This window comes from Camelus dromedarius, chromosome 20 (genome assembly GCF_036321535.1).
Source record: "Camelus dromedarius isolate mCamDro1 chromosome 20, mCamDro1.pat, whole genome shotgun sequence".
Classification (NCBI taxonomy): domain Eukaryota; kingdom Metazoa; phylum Chordata; class Mammalia; order Artiodactyla; family Camelidae; genus Camelus; species Camelus dromedarius.
The window spans coordinates 23,589,409-23,610,293 of NC_087455.1; the positions used below are offsets into that span (position 1 = coordinate 23,589,409).

At 34.1% G+C, this 20,885-nt stretch overlaps 1 protein-coding gene across 1 annotated transcript in view; it reads right to left on the minus strand.

Annotated features, from left to right (window-relative positions):
• The window catches only part of PKHD1L1 (PKHD1 like 1), a 134,044-nt gene that overhangs the window by 109,101 nt on the left and 4,058 nt on the right, over positions 1-20,885 (minus strand). Inside the window, exons 3-11 of the mRNA XM_010985141.3 lie at positions 16,047-16,191; positions 15,018-15,126; positions 11,318-11,375; positions 10,089-10,182; positions 6,716-6,769; positions 6,100-6,173; positions 5,129-5,171; positions 1,479-1,549; positions 146-256 (exon numbers count right to left, since the gene is read on the minus strand). Coding sequence (XP_010983443.3) covers positions 146-256; positions 1,479-1,549; positions 5,129-5,171; positions 6,100-6,173; positions 6,716-6,769; positions 10,089-10,182; positions 11,318-11,375; positions 15,018-15,126; positions 16,047-16,191 — 759 coding nt within the window. The remainder of the gene's footprint in view (positions 1-145; positions 257-1,478; positions 1,550-5,128; positions 5,172-6,099; positions 6,174-6,715; positions 6,770-10,088; positions 10,183-11,317; positions 11,376-15,017; positions 15,127-16,046; positions 16,192-20,885) is intronic.

Sequence of the window (20,885 nt, forward strand, 5' to 3'; positions counted from 1 at the left end):
AGAACCAAATGCCCATCTGCAAATACCCAGCTACTTTAAAATTAAGACATTAATTGAGAAAAGGCTGTTACTCTTCTTACACATTATTAAAGAAAAGGCAGGACTTGTTCTTATAAAGTAATATATTAAAAGTCATGAAAAATACCTCCAACTAGAACTCTGACTGGGAAATCTGTCTGATCAAAGAACCGTCCACTTATTGTTAGCCTGGTGCCACCTTGAATGCTTCCTTGTGAAGGTGAAATCGTAGTGACCTCTGGGAGCGGTGAGGGGAAGCACATGAAAGAAAACACCATGAATAGTGCACATAAACCTAAATGTCTGACTTTTTACAGATTTTCCAAATTACCTAGCCACAGCACATAGCACAGCACAGGTACTGAATGGTACTGAATGACCAAATGAATGATTCAGGGGTTTCATTATTTTGTCTCTGATACAGTCCTGCAAAGAGGACGATAAACATGGCTTTCACAGACACCTACATCCCCTGGGGACCAGGCGTTAGTGGTAACTGGTACTAAAGAGACTCTGGTAATGGAAGGATCCAGAGAGTAAGGAAAATCTGGGCTGGGCACAGATGTTTGAGTCCAGAAGAGAGCAGGAAGGCGGGAGAACAGCCTCTTCTCCCCTATGCTCTTGAAGAATGAATCTTTCTTATATTTATGGGCCAACACCTTATATCTATATTTTTCTCACCTACCAATACATTAAGTATGATGAGAATTCTTGTGGCTTTATATATAAAAGTCTTAGGTACACTGGCAAAATAGCCAAGTGCATGATATACAGTGGACTTTTATTAAAATTTATTCTTATTCGTTCAACCTATCAAAGTTCTATGTATTTTTACATATGAGTTTCACATTAAATAAGTTCCTAGAAAAAGCCAAGGCAGATCATATTTGATTCATTCCCAGACACAATTTTTTTCCCCACATTTGGACATCTTTGAAATCTGAATCACCACAGACATGAAACGAAGTACAATTATTCTAGGAGAATTTGAGTTTGCTTCGGACACTCTACCAGGGGCACTACCAACCTGAGACCTCTTTAAAATTCTCTTTAAATTAGAATGAATTATGATCTGCTTGAGGATCATTTTGGGGCCACACTGAGAGCATAAATCTCAGAGAGTGCTGGCTTGTGGTTTAATCTGACAGCAAAGATCTTTTTTTTCCTCCTTTGACCAATAGCCCAAGTTGAGTTGCACAAGTTTCCCTGCTGTCTCTTCTAATGTGATACGTTTATTTCTCAATCAATCTTACACCAGAAATGTAGTTTTGGGGATTCTAGCTTAATGTCAGGGCTTCCTGTTAAACTCCCCATCTTAGGTGTTTTTCCTTTCTTAGAATTACACAAAATAATATAGTATACTTTACAATCATTGCTGTATTTGACTTGATGAAATGAAGTATACACATCTCTCTCACTTCCTGTTTCACAAAACACACATACACAGAAAGGTTACATACCTGCATATGTTTGAAACATTGAAATTTTATTGAGAGAAGAAACAAAATATGCCATTTTTTGTGGGAAACTCCTGTTTAAAAAAAAAAGTAAAAATTCCTGCTTTAAAAATGACCTTTATTTTAGGAAATATTTTTTTTTACTTTAGTGACAGAAATCATTTAATTTACAAAGGAGCAGGAAAGAATTTTAAGGAAGATGAAAATGTTCAGTATTCTGATGTACTTACTGATTACACAAATATACATATACACAAATGTATATTTGTCAGAACCCACTGAACTGCACACTTAAAATACGTTCACTTTATTATGTATAAATTATAGTTGATAAAGTAAGAATTTATATTAACATAAAACAATAAAGAGACAGGAGGATTACCCTTCATAAAAGCTGGGCTCTTCTGCTGACCACCCTGGGGCTTTCCATACTATTATAACCCATTCAGTGTCAGAAAAGCTGGCACTGTTGAACACTTATCAGGTATGCTAAGTTTTTTTTAAAGCTTTTAATTTATTATGTTATTTAATTTTTACACCAACCCTGTGAGGTAGGTAAAACTGAGAATTTTTATCTTACTCAAGATCACAAAGACAGTAAAGCAGCAGAAACAGAATTTGAACCCTGGCAGTTTGAGTCCAGAGCCCTGGCTCCTAACCTGTGTACTACACCTTTCTCCTCTCCTGACCCTAATTTGCATGAGAATGCAAACGGATGAAAGCAAGTTAACAACAATCCACCAGACTTAAGTCACCCTTAATAAACACAGAGTCTATTCACAATTTTGACAGCTATACACTTGTACTTCCATAGCCAAGAGGGTTAGGAAGGGAAGAAATTGATCCTAGAAATTAAACACTGCTCTTTTTATCACCTCAATGAAATTCATAATTAAAAAAGTTTAAAAACTCAAATGTTAAGATCTAAAACCCATTCATCACAATTATAACACACTGAATTGGAATCTAAAAGGAAAATGCAAACCTTGTGGTAGAGACCAATAGTTAATTCCCTGTAAATCTAACGCAGGCATTATAATGCACATTTGCAAAGCTAAAGAGTCCCTGAAAATATTTTATGCTAAATTAGCTATTTAAGAAGTGCATATTGGATTTCACATTTTTATGTTATTGGCCTTTCAACTGATTTCTCAAAGATCTGAAATGATGCCAGTTCCAACAATATTGTCTGTGGTCAGATCCCGCATCTGAAAAATTAACTTTGTTTCTGAAGTTGGTGGGGAAATTGCCTTCTAAAATAAAATTAGGATGTAATTTATTTGGTATGACATTGAGGTGATTTTCACTAATTCATTGATAATGGCTAGACATTTCTCAATTAAGGCAGCCTCATCTGAACCTTATCAGTTTGGAACAGCTGTTGTTTGAACTTGGAGTAATAGAAGAGAGAAGGTTGGCTATAAAAATAAATACAAAATGGGTACCACAGTGGTCCTTAATCGGTTCATCTGATATTTAGGAATGCTCTTGAAATTTGTAAAATATGGATTTTATAACTTATAAAGTGACTTAACATTTCAAAACTAGGCTTTTAAATAGTAAATGTCATATTTTTAACAGTTATATTAAATTCATAGGATTGTTTTATACAGAAACACAATTCCTTTAATTCTGAGACATTAATACAAAAGGAATGCTATTGTCTTAACAACAAAAGAATTATAAGTCAAGATCACAGAATTAACAATCTTATGCAATATTTTCGCCAATATAAGTACAAATTTGCTGGCTCTTTAAAATTAAAAATTTAAGGGCATGTTATTGCTGCATATTGATTTATGTACACTTATCAATCACATTCAAGCTTGATCACTCAAACCTTCTATTTTTGGATAATTATTTCTCTGAGAGACATATGATGGATTTGGCAATTAGTACCTTTCATACAGACTCAGAACTAAGAATTCATTTTTCTCACCTTAGGAAGAATGACATTGAGAGCATAAAAGAACCATATTCAGGAAATCATTTAAAACTCCATAATTGTTGCTTCTAACATGTTTTCCTAATATTTTTCAATAAAATCCGATTGTCCTATCTTACCAAGTTATATGTAAGTAGGCCATGCTATGTCCATGCAGAAAACTACAGTTAAGTCTTGGGACTGTGAGTCATAAAGGTAAATCTTAGCCCTGTTTACATTTCATCCACTCCGGCTTGTTTTGAAGTATCATATTCTTCATGGTTTTGCTGTAGTCTATATAGTTTTATAATTAAGTGTCCAGCCCAGGTTTATAACATGGTTATAAACCTATCACCTTTGGATGTCTAGAACTAGTTCTTCTCTAAATACAATGATAATGGATTTGGTCTCACCAGGTCAACTCCATTTCCATACATGCAGGGACCAAATCTCATCCTTCTCTTGCAATCTGTAAACACTGGATGGGAATAACATCTACTTTGATTATAATACTGCCATTATTTCCAAACTTGTTAATCACTGAGTCTCTCTTCAGAGACAAAAATAAATCAATAGACCTATCTTATCATTGATTTATTACAGATATATTAGTATTGGATGGCTAGCTAATGTGACATACTTGGATCTCTATCAACTGGCTCATTTTCCTAATGGGAGATGACATGACATTTTGGGAAGAACAATTCATTTAGGCTTGGCACGTCATGGTCCTGCCCATAAAAGGCCATTAACATGCTCCAGTTACTGGGCCAGCCAACAAATGCCCCCACACATTTGCTCTCAGGAATGCGGTGATCCTACCACGGTAGAGAATCCTGGGTCAGGATGATGATGGGACGTGGTTCTGTGACTGAAACCCTCCATCAGTCCTGGCAGAGCACTGGAATAAAAGGCTTAGGCCCTGGAGTTGGACTGCGTGGGTTCACACACTAACTCTGCTTCCTGCCAGCTGAATACCCTGGAGCAAATCATTTAATGTTCCTGAGTCTCATTTTCCCAGTGTGCAATATGGGGTGGATGATAACATTCAATTTATAGGTCCTTTGGGAGTATTAAACTCGATAATATATGTAAAGTGCTTCATATCATGCCTGCCACTAAATGCTCATTATTATTATCAATAAGATTTGCAACATGTGTTGAGATTTGCATATTCTGATATTTCTACAAACGTGTGATGGTCTTGCTTACTGAAATTAGGATGTAGAATATCTGGAAATATAAGTTCTAGTTTTATTACAAATCACAAATACAAGTTATTAACATTGGCATTAAAATTAACAATCAAAGCTAGAACTACCATCTTTCACAACTCTACTTGTTCTGATACTTTAAAAGAAAACTATTATCAGGTAATATTAACCATGAGGTTTTATTTATTCTTACATTAGTTCAAATCAAAATTTAATTACTTAGTTACCAAAACAATTTAAATTACATATGAAGGGCTACAAAACATAAAATAATGCTTCAATATCACAACCAAAGATTTTTTAATTTATTATTTTAGGTAATGCTAGATTTCCCAATAATTGAAAGGCACAAATTATGACTGAAAGGGAGTTACAGACCCCGTAAATGTTAATATAGGGGGAGAAGGTGATCAATTTTTTAATCTTGGGATCTATAGCACAAAGTAAATAGACATTTTTATTTTATTTACCCAGTTGAATCAAATATGAAAATCATTATTTACAAAATGACCTACCTTCCATAATCACTATCCAAGATGAAGCTGACATTGTGATGACCTGGAATTAATTAAAATACACAATCAATTAAATTCTCAATCACAAAATAACAATAACTATATATTATAAAGCTGATTTAAAAACAAAGTAAAGAAATACAAATTAACACTGTATTTTATACAACCATCTATCTATCATCAAAGAAATGAAAACTGAAATATATTTAAAAAGTACCTAGTACTTTAAAATATACAAAATAAGATGTCTTAAGGTTAAAATCAGAAAAACCTGACAAAATATAATAATGAACGGAGAAGAAGGGAAAAACATATATGTAACCATAATGCCTTCAGTTTCTTTCATTCAGCGTCCATTTACCTGGCTCAGACACTCGGCTCTAGGTTGAGAGATGGAGGGTGAGCACGGTTTGCTCTTTTCCTCACAGAGCATATTAAAGTGTAGGCTACAGTCCGTTAAAAGCAATGACACAGAGAACTAAAAATTGTGATAAAGCAATCAAGGAAAAGGAGAGCGACTTTTGAGAATACAAGGCAGGGGATCAGGGAAGGCGTTTTTGAAAACATGACCTTTTATCAGAAATTCTCAGGATAGGAAGTTGATGAAGGCTCTGAGACAGAAGGAATAAAGCTCATTCAAAAACTAAAAGGTTTATGTGTCTGAAGTACACTGAGCAAAGGGGAAAAAACAGAATAAAATTAAGGCTACAGAGGAAACAGCTAAATTAGTAATGGAATCATCCAGATGACAGAAGAAAAGAAAAAAGAAATTTGAAGATTACCTTCAATGTAAACCTTAGGAAAAAGGTAATTCATACACGCTTACATGACATGGAAAAGAAGCCAAGTTAAAGAGGAAATACTAACTTTAAAAAAAAGGGATGAGGCTACAGGAGAGACCCAGGAGAATACAAAACAAGGGGATAGCCAGGCTTTTCTGAGAACTCTGAAGAATGATGATCAACACTTACCAATGTAAGTTCCAGTCATCTTACAAATCATAGAACCCATGTCTCCATTTGGGTGATCTAGTTTTAGACCATACCTAATAAAATATATATGTTAATTTAAAAGTTCATACTGACACTAAAGTTTTAAAATACTGTGTTTCCCTTAAAAACATCTTATGAATTTCAGAATATGTATCAGGATAGAAACTGTTGCTTACAACAAGAATTTTTGTAAAATGAAAATATTTCCTAGACCTGGTTGAAGTTATTGACTTTTTAAAATAAGAAAACTTCATTTAAAAATTAAATATTTTGTAATTAATTTGGCTATCCTCATTGATATTCCTTTAAAGAATTTAAAATGCTACCAAGTGAAACAATTATTTGATAAAGATATTTCTCAAACCATCTTTCTCATAATAATCTATGTAATAGTTTATATCATACTATACTGGAGACAGGGGATATCAGGTTACATCTAACTATACAAATGATGGATAACTTACTATATTAAATATTATAATTTATACTGCATTATAAAGCATTCAGCTATGCAACATTGCTAAGAATTACTACTAAATTTAGTGTGTTGATATCCACTATTTATTTTTTGAAAAAAATTATGTGAATTACTTACAGATTATCAGATTGTGGTATGAGAAGTTCACAGGGCATTCCTCCAGTATAAACTCTGTATAAATAATTTATTGGGAAAGATCAAGTAATGCTTAATAAATCGTTTCAAAATGTTCTCCTCCCACCAAGTTTACTGCCACCTTATATCTTCTTCTCTCACTTATTATTATCCATCACTCACTCACTCACTCAACAAACATGTATAGACTGCTTATTATGTTGCAGTTCTTGCTGTTGATAGTGGAACACATCAGTGAACAGAACAAAGACCTTTGAGTTTATGGGACTGACATTCTGACTGGGGAAGAATGATAATAAATATGATAATCATAATATATTCAGTGTGTTAGAAAGTGATAAATATCTTTAGAACAGAAAATGTAGGGATAGGTATAGCTCAGTGCTAGAGTGTGTGTCTAACATGCACAAAGCCCAAGGTTCAATCCCCAGTACCACCATTAAAATAAATAAATAAATAAACCTAATTACCTTCCCCCCCAAACAAAATAAAATTCATAAAAAAGAATAAAAAATGTAGATAATGGGAACTCTTCCACCTGAAGTTCAATTAAGTCAAATTTAAAATATAATTTTGTAGTTAAGTTTCATACTGTAGGAATTAGGTAAGGTCACAGCAAAGGTCCCACAAAGTAATCAGGATGAAGAGAATGTCTAATAGCATCAATGCCAATGAAACAGGATCAAGAAGCTGAGAAGGATTAGAAGCTAAGAAGAAAATCTGCCTTTGCATTTCCCCAGCTGATAAACTCAACCTGTTGCTTTAAGGCTGACAGAACCTGGTAGATTGGAGGCTTGCAGGTAACTGGAATCTCACTCTGCAACAGCGGAATAACCCTCCCCACCCCAGCTTCTGGGACGGCAAATTCCAGACACAAAATAAGGCCAGATACAAACATGAACTATAAAAAGTAGGAACTTCCATTTGCAGAGAACTTTGAACTTTTCAATATACTTTTACACACAAATTCTTTAATTTATCATTACCTTCGGTTATAAAGAAAGTTAACTGAATTACTGTGCCCAATATACAGATTCATGAATTCATATTCCCATTCTAAACTCTTGCCTCACTGCAACTAAATAAGAAGTTTAGCAGCCAACATTTATAGTTAATTACTACATTTAGTCCTTGCAGCTATCTTATGGGTGAGTAACTATTATCCTTCCATTTTACAGATGAAGAGACTGAGGCAGGGAGGTTAAGCAGTCTGCCCAAACCTGCAGCCAGTAAGGGGTAGAGCAGGAATTCAAATCCGGACAGCCGTGGTCCAGCGTATGCTCTCAACCATACCCTGTAACCCCCACAATGGTTTGGGTTTGCCCAGACCATTGGCAATACTACCCTATTTGGCCTTAAATACATATATTTAGATTTTTTTTTTCTCATCTGACCTTTTAGACCAAAAGCTCCTTTGTAAGCACTAGGTCCTTTAGTCATTTGCATATCCTCTATCATTCGTACCTGGTCTGAATGTAGAGATTTGGCCAAATTGTAAAGACTTGTGAGAAGCAGAAGCAGCTTAAGCATTTGGGCCTCCTGACTTTCTGCGCAAGACTCAGCCCACTACTTCCTGCTAACAGAATTCAGGCACAATGAAATGCCTTGAGGGCCCCAGTGTTACAATGAATGTGGTAGAAATGAGATAAGTACGGCTCTAAAACCTTCGCCTCTCCGAATAACAGGTGTGTGAATTTTTTTCTATATTTATATACAGTATCTCAGGGTTACCAAAATATTAAGGAGGACTGGGCAGCCTCACCTCTCAGGTCTCTTTTGACCATGATTCTGTGATTTCATGAAATAATTTCTATCTCTTTCTTTGTATTAAACAGAAGTAAATTTCAACCACAGTGGGGGAAAAAAAGGAATCACTCTGAAAGTTAAAATTTCTATTTCCTTGCATCATTATGCAAAGGATGGCTTTGAAACCCAAGCTAAAAATTGGAATATAAGCTATTCATAACATTCAACTATACGGAAGTAGACAAAAATATCTGTTTATACTAAACTGTCCATATAAAACACTAATTATTTATTTCTCTATTTAGTAGTTCTTTTATTATATATAAGGAATCAGTATGAATTTTTCCAGAATATTATAGATTCATGCAAATGTGATTTAATTGAGACTTCTACCTCATAAAATGCCAGATAAATCATCTTGATTTTATTCAGTAAAACTTTTCAAACTGCATGTTTTACAAAATTATATATGCATATGTACATGCTGGATTATTATTATTATGTGCTGTCTGAATTATTATTTAATTTATCCATTTTACACGTGTTCAGTAAGAATGAAGCATCTTGAAAGCTGTGATACTGACTCAGTACTTCCTTCTGTAGGAAATGAACAGGACTTTCAGTCTTTTAAGGCAGGACTGAGATAACCCCACCTAAGCTATAGGAAGATAACCCTAGTGACGGTGCTAGTTTCCTGTCCTAAAGGTAGACAATATTTTTTGAGGTTAGGTAATCAGCCAATGTTACCATCTGATCCACAGTCAGTATCTGGAGGAACCAGGATTCAAATCCTAGCCTGTTAATAAGTTATTGACTGTTTTAGTTTCAGCACTTTCCTGTACACCATGGGTAAAAGACACAGTGCCAAACTGCCTGTTAGAAGACTCGGGTTTTTCTCCTGACTTTGACTAAGCAATAGACCTCCAGGCTTCAGAGGTTTTTTTAAAAATATGTGTAAAATGAGGCAGTTAGATTAAGCAAGTTCTCCAGTAATGAAGTTCTATGACTTTAGCCCAATTTGAACTACTGGACTTGCTTCCATGTACCTTCTATTAATAAAATTCATCACAGAAAAGTAAGCAATTATGTCAGACCAAAAGAGAAAGGTATACTGGCCACTGCTTCTACGCCAATGAATCATGCAATAGTCTATTTTTCTTCCTATACTATGGCTGAAAAGCACTGATTAATACCATCACACTGCAGGGGTTTTTAGTATCACTGGAGCCATTATTCATGGTATATCATATCTAATCTGTGAGTGATAAGAATATGTTTCAGTATCAAAAATTTTCGAGACTTGCAGTTACTAACTACTACATATAAAATAGACAACAAATTTATACTGTATAGAACAGGGAACTATATTCAATATCTTGTAGTAACCTATAATGAAAAAGAATATGAAAAGGAATCTATGTAGGTATATGTACGACTGAATTATTATGCTGTACACTGGAAATTGACACAGAATTGTAAACTGACTATACTTCAATTAAAAAAAAATAATTGCCCCAATATCTGGTTCGTAAAATTACTTATTCCTTTGAGCCCTAGAACATGTTTATAAAAATAAAATAAAATAAAAATAAACAATAAAAAAATTTACCTCAAAATCCTAACATTTTTCCCGTTTGAGCTTAGTGCAGTATTACTTCCATAGACGTCAGTGAAGATTCTGCCTTGGATTGTTATTAGTGTGCCTAAAAACAAACAAAAAGTTCTGTGTAAGATTATCTATTCATATACCCATGTGCTTAATATTAAAACTCTAGGGTTTTTCCCAATAAAACCAGCATCTAGACACTTACATCTTGTGTTCATCACTACTGTTTAGCATTGTTCTGAAATTTCTAACAAATACAATAAAATGTAAATGAATATTTACAGTATTAAAGAGGTATCTATGAGTATTTATAGATTAAAGAGGTGTTTCATGGAAGACAGTATGAATTATTCAATTAATATTGCTTGGATCATGGGTGATTTATTTGAAAAAAAGTAAATAAGATCCCTGCCTTATACCAAAAAATGAAATAAATTCTAGGTGAAATAAAAATCAAATATAAACAATAAAACCATAAAAACTCTCAAAAAATAAGTGAAAATTTATAGATTTTATTTATATTATTTATATTGTATATAATAATTAGGATGGTGGGATCTTCTATAGCATAAAAATAAAGGGAGAAGTAAAAAGGTTAAGATCTACAGATTTGATAATAAAAATTGTCTAGTAGAAACATCATTAATAGATTTTAAAAGCAAATAATAAATTCAAAAAATATTTCCCACCTATACAATATATATATGGTTAACAGTCTTAAAATCAAAGAATTCTTGTAACTTAATATGGGAAAGATTGACTAGCCTTAAATTACCAGGAGGTGAACCAGTAATTTGTACAAAGAAGAAATACAAATGGTTAATAAATACAAAATTAATTACATAAATCAAAGAATTGGAAGAATTAGGAAAAAGCCCTACTATATTTTTCATACAAATTATTGAAAAAAAAGAATACCTAGAATCGTCAAGGTTACAGAAGACGGCATTCTCACATATTCCTGTTGGAATTATAAACTAATATAACTATAATTATTACAAGAAACACTGGAAGCCAGCTGAATGTCTAATAGAGGGAGAGTTGAATACAGTATAATAGATTCAGATGCAGATATTGAAAAGCATTTAAAAATTCTTTTAGTTATTTTAGAATCAAAAAATGCCATTTATAAATTTTCAGGTATCATAGTAATTTTATATACTAAAAAACAAAAAACAAATTAATTAACTACTATAAACCAAAAAAGATATTTCAGCTGTCATATAACAGACCTGGAGTTCCAGACAAAGGTGTGATGCTTCTTATTGTTGGGGTTCTGAAATTTTTTGCCTGTAAAATAATACTGTTGATAAGCAATCTTACCTCTGTTTTGTTCCTAGTTTTATGAAATATCTCTGCTTCTTATATTATTTATATTTAAACAATATCCATAATATGACTGTCAAAATATTCCTTTTTACATATAAGAAAGTTTAGAAAGAGAAAGAATTACCGCAAAAGGGAGATGTACTATAATTGAAAAACAAAATTCATTCTGAACAGGTGAAAAACAGAGCTGATGGTCAAACAAAGATTCCTCAATAACTGGGATATGTGCAGATCAAAACCTATACCTAAAAACAAATAATGTAGGAGAAAACAAGTGAGCTAGAAATAGATGGAGAAGAGTCCACCTGCAGAAGCACAAGAGTGCCTCAGAGAACAGAAGAGGACATAAACATGGGCAGCATTTTTGGGGAAGCTTTTTGGAGGAGGAAGGTTGCCGGCGGAGAAAAGGACGGCCTCTGCGTGGATACAAAAATTATACGAGCAAAATAACCTCACGCAAAGTAGATTCTCAGTAAATGCCAGCTGTCCCCTGTCCCTACCAATCCCAGTTCTCATTCAGGGACAACCTAGAAGAAAGATGCCCAGATTTCCACCTAAAGTAAAAGGACAGATTTTTTTCAGACTGCCAAAAAAGAGAAATTTCAAAATGTGAGGCCAAGAATGATTTGAGACTCATTCTTTTTTAATAGAGAATCTATGTAAAAATGATAGGAAGTAAAACACCTAGTCAAACAGACTTCGGGCAAAATGTCACTTTTAGAGGTAGAGTAATAGAAAAGGCAGAGGCACAACCAAGTTGTCTGCAAGTCAGTCTCTCTAAGCCACAGTATCCTCATATGAATCATATCTGTGGCAAAAGTAATAGAAGAGCGCACATTAAACGACATATTAGTTACCATTACAACTTGAGAAGCTAGATCAGAAACAGATTTTCAATTTAGTACATCATCTGCAAAGAAGACAAGAATCAATGAAGCTGACTAAGCAAATCATTTTCAGAAAATAGAAAAAGAAGAAAGAAGGTTCAGAAAATTAAGAATAATTAATCTGAATAATAACAGCAGTCAAGGATAATGATCAAAGGTATTAAACATAAAATCAGAAAATAGTATGAGGGTTAGATGCTGCAAGTATGTACTTTTTTAAAGGGTTTTAAACAACCCAATAAAAGTGTGCAAAATGTTTGTTATTGGTCTTTGATAAGAATAAAAAGTAATAATAAGCACTTAGGAAATTTTATCACAGCTGGACACTGCTATGACATTTTTATTGTATTTTACATGATACTGATCCTCAACAGACTAGAAATTTCTTAAAAGCTGATCTTTCACCATAGATAGTTTAAGACTCACAGGGCCAGGAAACAGTGAAGATATGATTTCAAAATTCCAAGTGAAATTTATTTCCAAACTAGAGTTCCATACCCAACTAAACTGTCAACCAAATGTGAGCATAGCATGACAGTTTTAGTATTAGAAGACTTTTAATTTAACCTGTTAGTAGAAGGATTTTATTTTCTAAGTACACTTTGCTGCACTAAAATGAGGGGGTAGTAAATCAAGAAAGTGGAAGTCAGAGGATTTAGGAAGCAGGTAGTGACATGAGGGAGAGAGGCAGGAAATACCCAGAAAGCTGATGAAGGCAGATCCCGTGATGACTGACTGCTGTGCAGAATATCTAGAGAACAGCCTGTGCAGACTGGAGTAGGAGCACAGAGGGATTCAGGAGTAATATTTTCTAGGCAGAGATGATTTGATAAATTACCTAATGGTCTGAATATATTGGAAAAAAAAAGCCATACTTCTGGTGGAGAGTTCGATACACAGAAAACTAGGCAAATATACACATAAAAAGCCAATTACTGGGGGGACGGTAAAGCTCAATGGTAGAGCATGTGCCTTGCATGCATAAGATCCTGGGTTCAATCCTCAATACCTCCCTTAAAAAGTATAAGTAAATAAATAAACCTAATTACCTCCCCCCACCAAAAAAAAAAAGGCAATTATTAACTCCAAGAAAAACAAAATATTGTATGAGAGAGAAATATAATCATAGTATAATATTACTTATATAGACATAACCATATTATAAATAATGGTCTAATCTAAAATAGTAATAAATGGAATATATAGATAAAAACACTGAAGTATAGTAGTTACTATGTGCTAGGCTCTTTCTGATCACCTTATTAATATCATTTAATCCATTTTACATGATGCTGTGAGATAATCTCCATTTTATACATCTCCATTCTACAAAAAATGAAGAAACTGAGGCATAGTTTCATATGACCAAGTCAGAATACATAATAAGCCCTGCATCTGAACCCTGAGACATAGTGCTAAGCCACTATCTATTGGAGGAACCCAGTGGAGAAAATCACTTAGCTATTCCCAGGGGAATTTTAAGAATCCTGAGCAAAGAGCAGGACTCACTAAGCAAAAATGAGTAAGTCATAGGGGTCCTTGGTTTGGGAGAAAGTTAGAAGACACTGTTAGAAACAGAACTGGTTCCAGACTGTGATACAGTAAAAGAAACCTACAGATAACGGCTGAAGGATGGATACTGAGCAGGGGAAAGACATAATAATACGCATGGTTTTGATGGTGCATCTGAACAGTGCAGTGAAGAAGGATGAAGAGACCAACAGGCTACAGGATAATGGGTGAGAAATGACAAGACCAGAATCGAAAAAGGCCATGGCAGGAAAAAAGATCAGGAGATGATGAACTTCAGAGCTGATGAACTTCAGAGCTGATATAGAGGGCAGGATTATCCTGGTTCAGTTTCTGAATAGCTGTGGAGCTGAAGATGTAGGCAAGGAAGAATCCAGGGATGTCCCAGGTTTCTAGCTTGAGATGGTGAGAAATATCAAACAAAAAGTGGGTTTAAGGAGGAATACAAGAAGTCCAGTTTAAGACTTGCTGGGGGCCATTTAGGTGTTTTATTCTAGGAAACAAACCATGGCACCACATTTAGGGAGAGAGAAGAGAGACAGAGGTATTTCAGAATCATATTTGGCAATATATTTGGGAATCATCAATGCTTCTTGAGGACAAAAGTCATTACTAATTTCCCCAGCATTTCACCTTATATTACAACATTATAGTACTCAGTAACTGACAACTTAAATCATAGTTACAATTTTTCAAAATATATGAGGTGGTCCTTAGAAGAAAATGTATTATTTTAAACACCTATAGTGAGGGTAACTAAATTCTGAATGGCTCTATGCTACCTGCAGTCACATTTTATCTCATTGCATTAGGAAGTATAAAGAAGGGGAAACAGCTATGTTTCTATTTCAAATAAAGGCGAGTCTAATGAAAATAGAAAAAGAAAAATTAAACTAAAAAGCAGAGACAGAGAAAGAGAGAAAGTCGTGTGAACAAGAAAATAATTTGAAAGTATTTAATTTACTAATAAAATTAATTTGAAAAGGAAAACATAAAATGATAAAAAGAGATTCCATTTCTATAGGAGATAATTAAAACTGGCTGAAATTATCCTTCACTACAGGCTAGTAAATTTTTTAATGTGGAAATAGATAACCACCTGCAAAATTAAAAAATAAAAACCCAGTTCTGCAAGAAAGAAAGCACAGCTCAATTACATGTAAGTTAGAGAGGAGATGCTACATACATAGAAGCTGCAGGCCCAGCTGTTGATGTGGCCTTTGCAGGTATTACTTTCTGTAATAGGAACCCCATCCACACTGACTCTAACAGTGTAGGAATCTTCTGGCATTGCTCTGGAAGGCAAATGAACACATAAGGAATGCACAACTCTTTTATTTAATGTGTAGCATTAATGCAAAGTACTGCACCCAATTACATGTCATTTTTGGAAAAAAGTGTCTAAAATTCTAACTTTTGTACAATTAAATTCCATTCTACATAATGGAAAGATGATCTCCACCCTGAACTGTGTACCACAAATTCTAACATCGTGGTCCTCAGGCACACATTTATTCTGACTAATGCACTGATGCGTATTGAAAAGGAAAACAAACGTAACAATAACCATTTAAAACAGTCATATATCACCTTGGTACAATTATTTTATGCATTGCTTTTTAAAAAGTTCTAATCAAGTTTCTCCCTAAGTAAGCTGAAAAACCGCTATCAAGCCTAATGTAGATGACATCCTCTGGAATACGTGCCACCTGTCTCAATTGTGAAAGCTGCAATTTAAAATGATTAATTCCCCCCCTAAGTTGCTAATAACAAACATCAATTTGGGCTGATACTAAAGCACTTGAAATGTCAATCTACAAAATGATCATCTTTAATCTTAATGACTATGTCAAGATTCTGAACAAAATTAATCAAACGGGACAGGAAGGCATAATTTTGATATTTTGAGAAGCATCATTACAATTTAATAGTAGTAATTTGTCTTCTAAAAGAGATCAAAAATGATAAGAGAATAGCTCTAGTAACCTGGGACAGGGTACAGAATATATTGTGATCATGCCAATATGTGGAAGGAGCATTATATGAATATAATAAACATATAAAACAGTCTAAATATCATGAAATCAAAAATAATAGCTGATAATCAGAATATTATTGTAATAGCCAGAACAATAAAACTATTATAATACTAAAATGCATAACTGTAATTCTGATAGGATGAAAATGATGTCATTAAAGGTACTTTAAAACATACCTAGTATAGCATGTAATTTGAGTTGAATGACTCGAATCTTTTTCCACGTCACAAGAAATTGATCGGAAAGAAGAAACTAACTGCACGCTGTTTCCCACCTCAGCATTATCAACTCCATAGTTAAACTGGCTTGCTTGAGCAAAACCTGGAGGAGTAAAAACACTCAATTATTATTAATAGAACTCTGTTTCCAAAGATCTAACAATTATCATTTACTAAATTAAATTATCATTTAATAAATAATAAGGAATAGTACTGAAGTAAGCAGTTAACCTGTTTCATATTTATCCCTGTGATTGTAATGCTCTTTGGAAATGTAAAAATTAGTCTTGAATTAATTTATTCATAAAAGCAATGCTTGAGAACCTACCAGGAAGGGCTCTGCTAAAGATTTAATACAAGAGAGTTGGTGGGACGAGGAGCAGGCCACACTAATACAACCGGTCCTGAGGCTGTAATTAATATTCATGTTCCCTCTCCATCACCCATTGTAATCTCCCTAACCATTAGCCTGCACTTCAGCTAATAGAGTGACAGTAACTCTCATCCTGAGGATCTGAGCCCTTGGTTGCCTTGCCCATGTTTGGTTGTGGTTGCCACCACTGTCTATTCCCAGTTACCACTGGACATGGAAGCCAAGGGATGCCCCATGAATGCCGTGAATTCTAGACATACTCCTCCTTATTTGCATTAGGTAAGAGCAATCCTACCTCTTCATGATCATCAGAATTGATTATCTCTAGCAGTCTACTAATTATATTTATTGAATTCAAACTGATCAGGTAGTGGTAGTTCCAGTGGAATCCATATTGGGACCCCTGTTTATCTGGACACTCAGACCCAGAATCCAGCAGAACTTAAAACTGCATGGACGTTAAGCACAAATTGAATTAAGTTTAAAAGCACAGATTCATTTAGCACCATTCAATGTAAGTTTAAAAAGCTGAAGCTCTAAACGTTCTCAGAAACAATGAACAGTACACATATGTAAATTTTTAAAAATATGTTCAGTATATTGTGTACATGTATTTACAAGCACTACATTGTATATGTGCAGTCAAACTCTAACAATTCTACCTAATAAAAGTGAAAAATGAGAAAAAAAGAATTAGCGAATATGACTGGGTTAGTATACGAGTGAGAAGTAGCAGGAGATGAGAACAGAAAGGGAAGCATTCAGATTTATCACTGGAGAAATACTGGAGGTTTTAAAACAGAGAAGTGGTATTATCTAACCGATACTTTTCAAGATTCACTAGCTGCTGTTCCAAGAAGAGAATGGTGGCAGAGGTGAGAACAGATTGTGGGCGGGAGTGAAGATGCTGTCTTAGGGAGCAGTGGGTAGATGACTGCTAGGTTAGCAGGGTTCAAGAGAAGACGGAGGACAAGAGGAAAAGGGAAGAAATACTGGTAACCTTTTAGAGAAGTTACACTGTAAAGGGAAGCAGAGAAATGGGGTAGCTGGAGGGGGTTGTGAAGCAAAGGGAGAGTTGATGATTTTCCTTATGCTTTTTTTCAGGTGGGTGAAATAACAGTATGTTTATATGCTGATGGGTAGGTCTGATCCAGCAGAAACAGAGGAATGGATGATGTGAGACAGAGCAGAACATTATTTTAATCTTACTATAAACATAGGAAAATTCAAACCAGATTTGGAAGTAAACATTATTTTTATGCCACAGGAAAGTATTTTACATTATTGAAAGAACATTCAATTTTGAAATAAATACAAGAAAATAAAACCTATGAATAAGAGTAACTGGATAATGTTCTGTTAATTAAATCCTAAAATTAAATAGTCTCTTAATAAAAATGTAAAAAAGGTACTCAATTCTATTTTAGTTTGCAGAGTGAGTTTATGAAGTTGCCTAGGTTATAACATATTTTTGGATTAAAGCCAAATTAGTAAATTGTTTTTCCCCAGATTACTTCAAAATCTAAAATTCCTAAATTCTGAGTTCTAAAAATATGTGCATTTTTACATATTATTTTCTCTGAATATTCCAAGTGCTTAACATTAAACTACCAGTATAGTTAAATTGATGACCAACCCTGTTTTTGAAATTATGAAAAATTTTCTTTTACACTAAATGATTTGCAACCGTGTCATTAATGTAAATGTATCAACTATTTAAAAGATTAGCTACAGATCATATTGTCCCACAGTACAATAATAAAATCAGCAGAGAAAAAAAGTTAACTCAGAAATATACTTTTAAAATCCTATGTATTTATATTACTCATGTTAGAAAAAAATAAACTTTAGGTATTTACCTTAAGCTGTCAGTAGTTTTCAAATGTGTTTCAACAAAACCATCACCCTTATGATATGTGCTCACTTTAACCTTTATTAGTTGAAGTGGCTGAACTGGTGTTGCCAAAGATTTGTGCTATGGATTTTTTAACTAGTGAACATTCTCAGTGTTCTAAAAAGGTCTATTAGACAACATAAATACTGCCTAGCTTAGTGCAGGGCTGGAAGTAGGACTTCACTGTGTCAGGTGTTCATCAAGTGTCAAAGCCCTAAACTCCAGCTCTGGTGAAGCAACGTGTTAAGTGACAGGGCTGTTTACAGGAAAGGGCGTTTGGACCCTGATGTCCTGGGTTGGAATCCCAGCTCCAGCATTTCCTTGCTGTATGAACCTGAGCATCCATTTTAGACATAAACTCTCTCAGTCTTAGTCTCCTTATCAGAAAAAATGACCATAATAATCTACTTACCAGGAATTATTGGGAAGACAACATGAAGATTTATATACAGTACCTAACGTGGTGCCTGGCTCATAGGTAAAGAATTCAATTGATATACTCATATTATAAGTCACAAAAGAGTTATTATTAGTCAGTATTAACATCTTTTTTTTTAATAACACGGAATGAATAAGTAGGTGGCTGGGGTTCAAACCCAGGTTGTAGCTGCCAACCTGGCACCCTTGTGATAGTCAGAGAAAAAATAACATTTTTAAATGCACATTACAAAGCTATTCTCAGTTACCCAATGTAACTTCCTCCAAACCCTATGTTCTTAGCAACCCCCCTATTCTTTATACATAAAAAAATAAATGAACTCAACAAAGGTTAGGGATTTTAATAAAGTCCCCTCTCTTCTTCTAAGCTTAAAACTTAACCCAAGAGGACCCATCCAGCACAGGCTAAAGTACAAACATCAGCTCAACCTACGAAAGACATTTGTATTGAGTTTTCAGTTGTGAATCTAGGAAGGCAGTTACTGCTCAAATGGAACTGTGAGAAGACACATGAAAACACAGAAAAGCAAGCTACTTGTAAAGCCACTCTTTCCTCCTGCCAATTTCTGCTTATCTCTGGAGTTCACCTTGAGTTTGGAACACACAGAAGGGCTGCAGGCAACTAACTAAAGAACAGAAAGTTTTACTTGTGGCTCAGGATGTGATATACGTATTTATTTTCCTACTAGGCACATGTCCCATCAATGATATGGTAACACAGATCTGTTCTTCAGCATTCCTAAGACAAATACAGTCCTAAAAAAATAATACCAATAAAAGATGACATTGTGTTTAGCCTAGGAGTTGTTTTAATGTTTTATACACACACACACACACGTGTATATATATATATACACACACACATATATATATACACACACACATATATAAATATATATACATACACACACTTACGCATGTCTCAAATATATATATATTTTCTAAGAGTAAAATATATGGGAAAATACGAACCAAATCAAAAAGATTTGTAAATATTCTCATCATACAGTTTGTTGAAAAAATCTACAGAAATATTTCTAATTGTTTTAGCTAGTTCCAAAGAGATAAAAAGAAAGGAATCATCTTTTAAAAAAGAATTTTAATTTGAAAGTGTAATTCTAAATAAATCATTAGGTGTAAAGAAGATACCTCTGGAAGTACTCCAAAGCACAAAGATTACAGGAAGGACTGGGTGTACCCTGGAAACAGAAAAGGTCGGGGTTTCAGATGGAAATTCTGACATGTTGATGTATTTTTTTCTTTTGGAGAAAAACTGGAGACAAGACTTGCCAGGCACGCAGACCTGGTTCTCCTGATAGCAGCCTGGGCGGCTATCACGGAAAATGTCTTGTGTTGTTGAAGCCAGCAGTTGTCATGCACAGTGCAGGCTGTTTTGGTTTCTCTAGTTAAAAAAAAAGCAGGTTTGAGAGTGTGAAAACCTACTTAAAACTGTAATGTTCAAAACAAAGAGGAAAAAAGGTGCAGTGTGATGGAGGATAACGTCTAAAGAATTAAACAAACCATACCTATATCATGAATGCAAAAGAATAATAAAAATGAAATAGCTCTGATTTATGGAGCAGATACTATATATGGGTACCTTAAACACATCATCTTTTTCAATATTCACAATAGCCCCAACAGGTAGGAATTAATATCCCACTTGCCCCAGCCCCTTGGTGGGAAGTGGCAAAGATGGAGCTCAAAGACAGTCAGACCCAACTAAAATCTATGTGATTTCCATACTATTAACGAATATATGTATGTTCATGTATGACTGAAACATTATGCTGAACACCAGAAATTGACACATTGTCAAATGACTATATTTCAATAAAAAAATATAAAATTATATAATTCAACACTTCATTTAAATACAAATTTATGTGCTACACATTTTAATAGGGAAATACTTAGGAAAAAAGAACCATAAGTAAAATGTTACTCCTTCTATCTCACTGATTTTTTTTAAATAAAGACAAATACCAAAGAAGACAGTTGAGAAATGCAAAGTAACAAACCCAGTAAAGTTAGAACATTCTAGAGCTAATGATAATGCTCCTCATCAAATCAGTCATCTTAGGAGCAGATA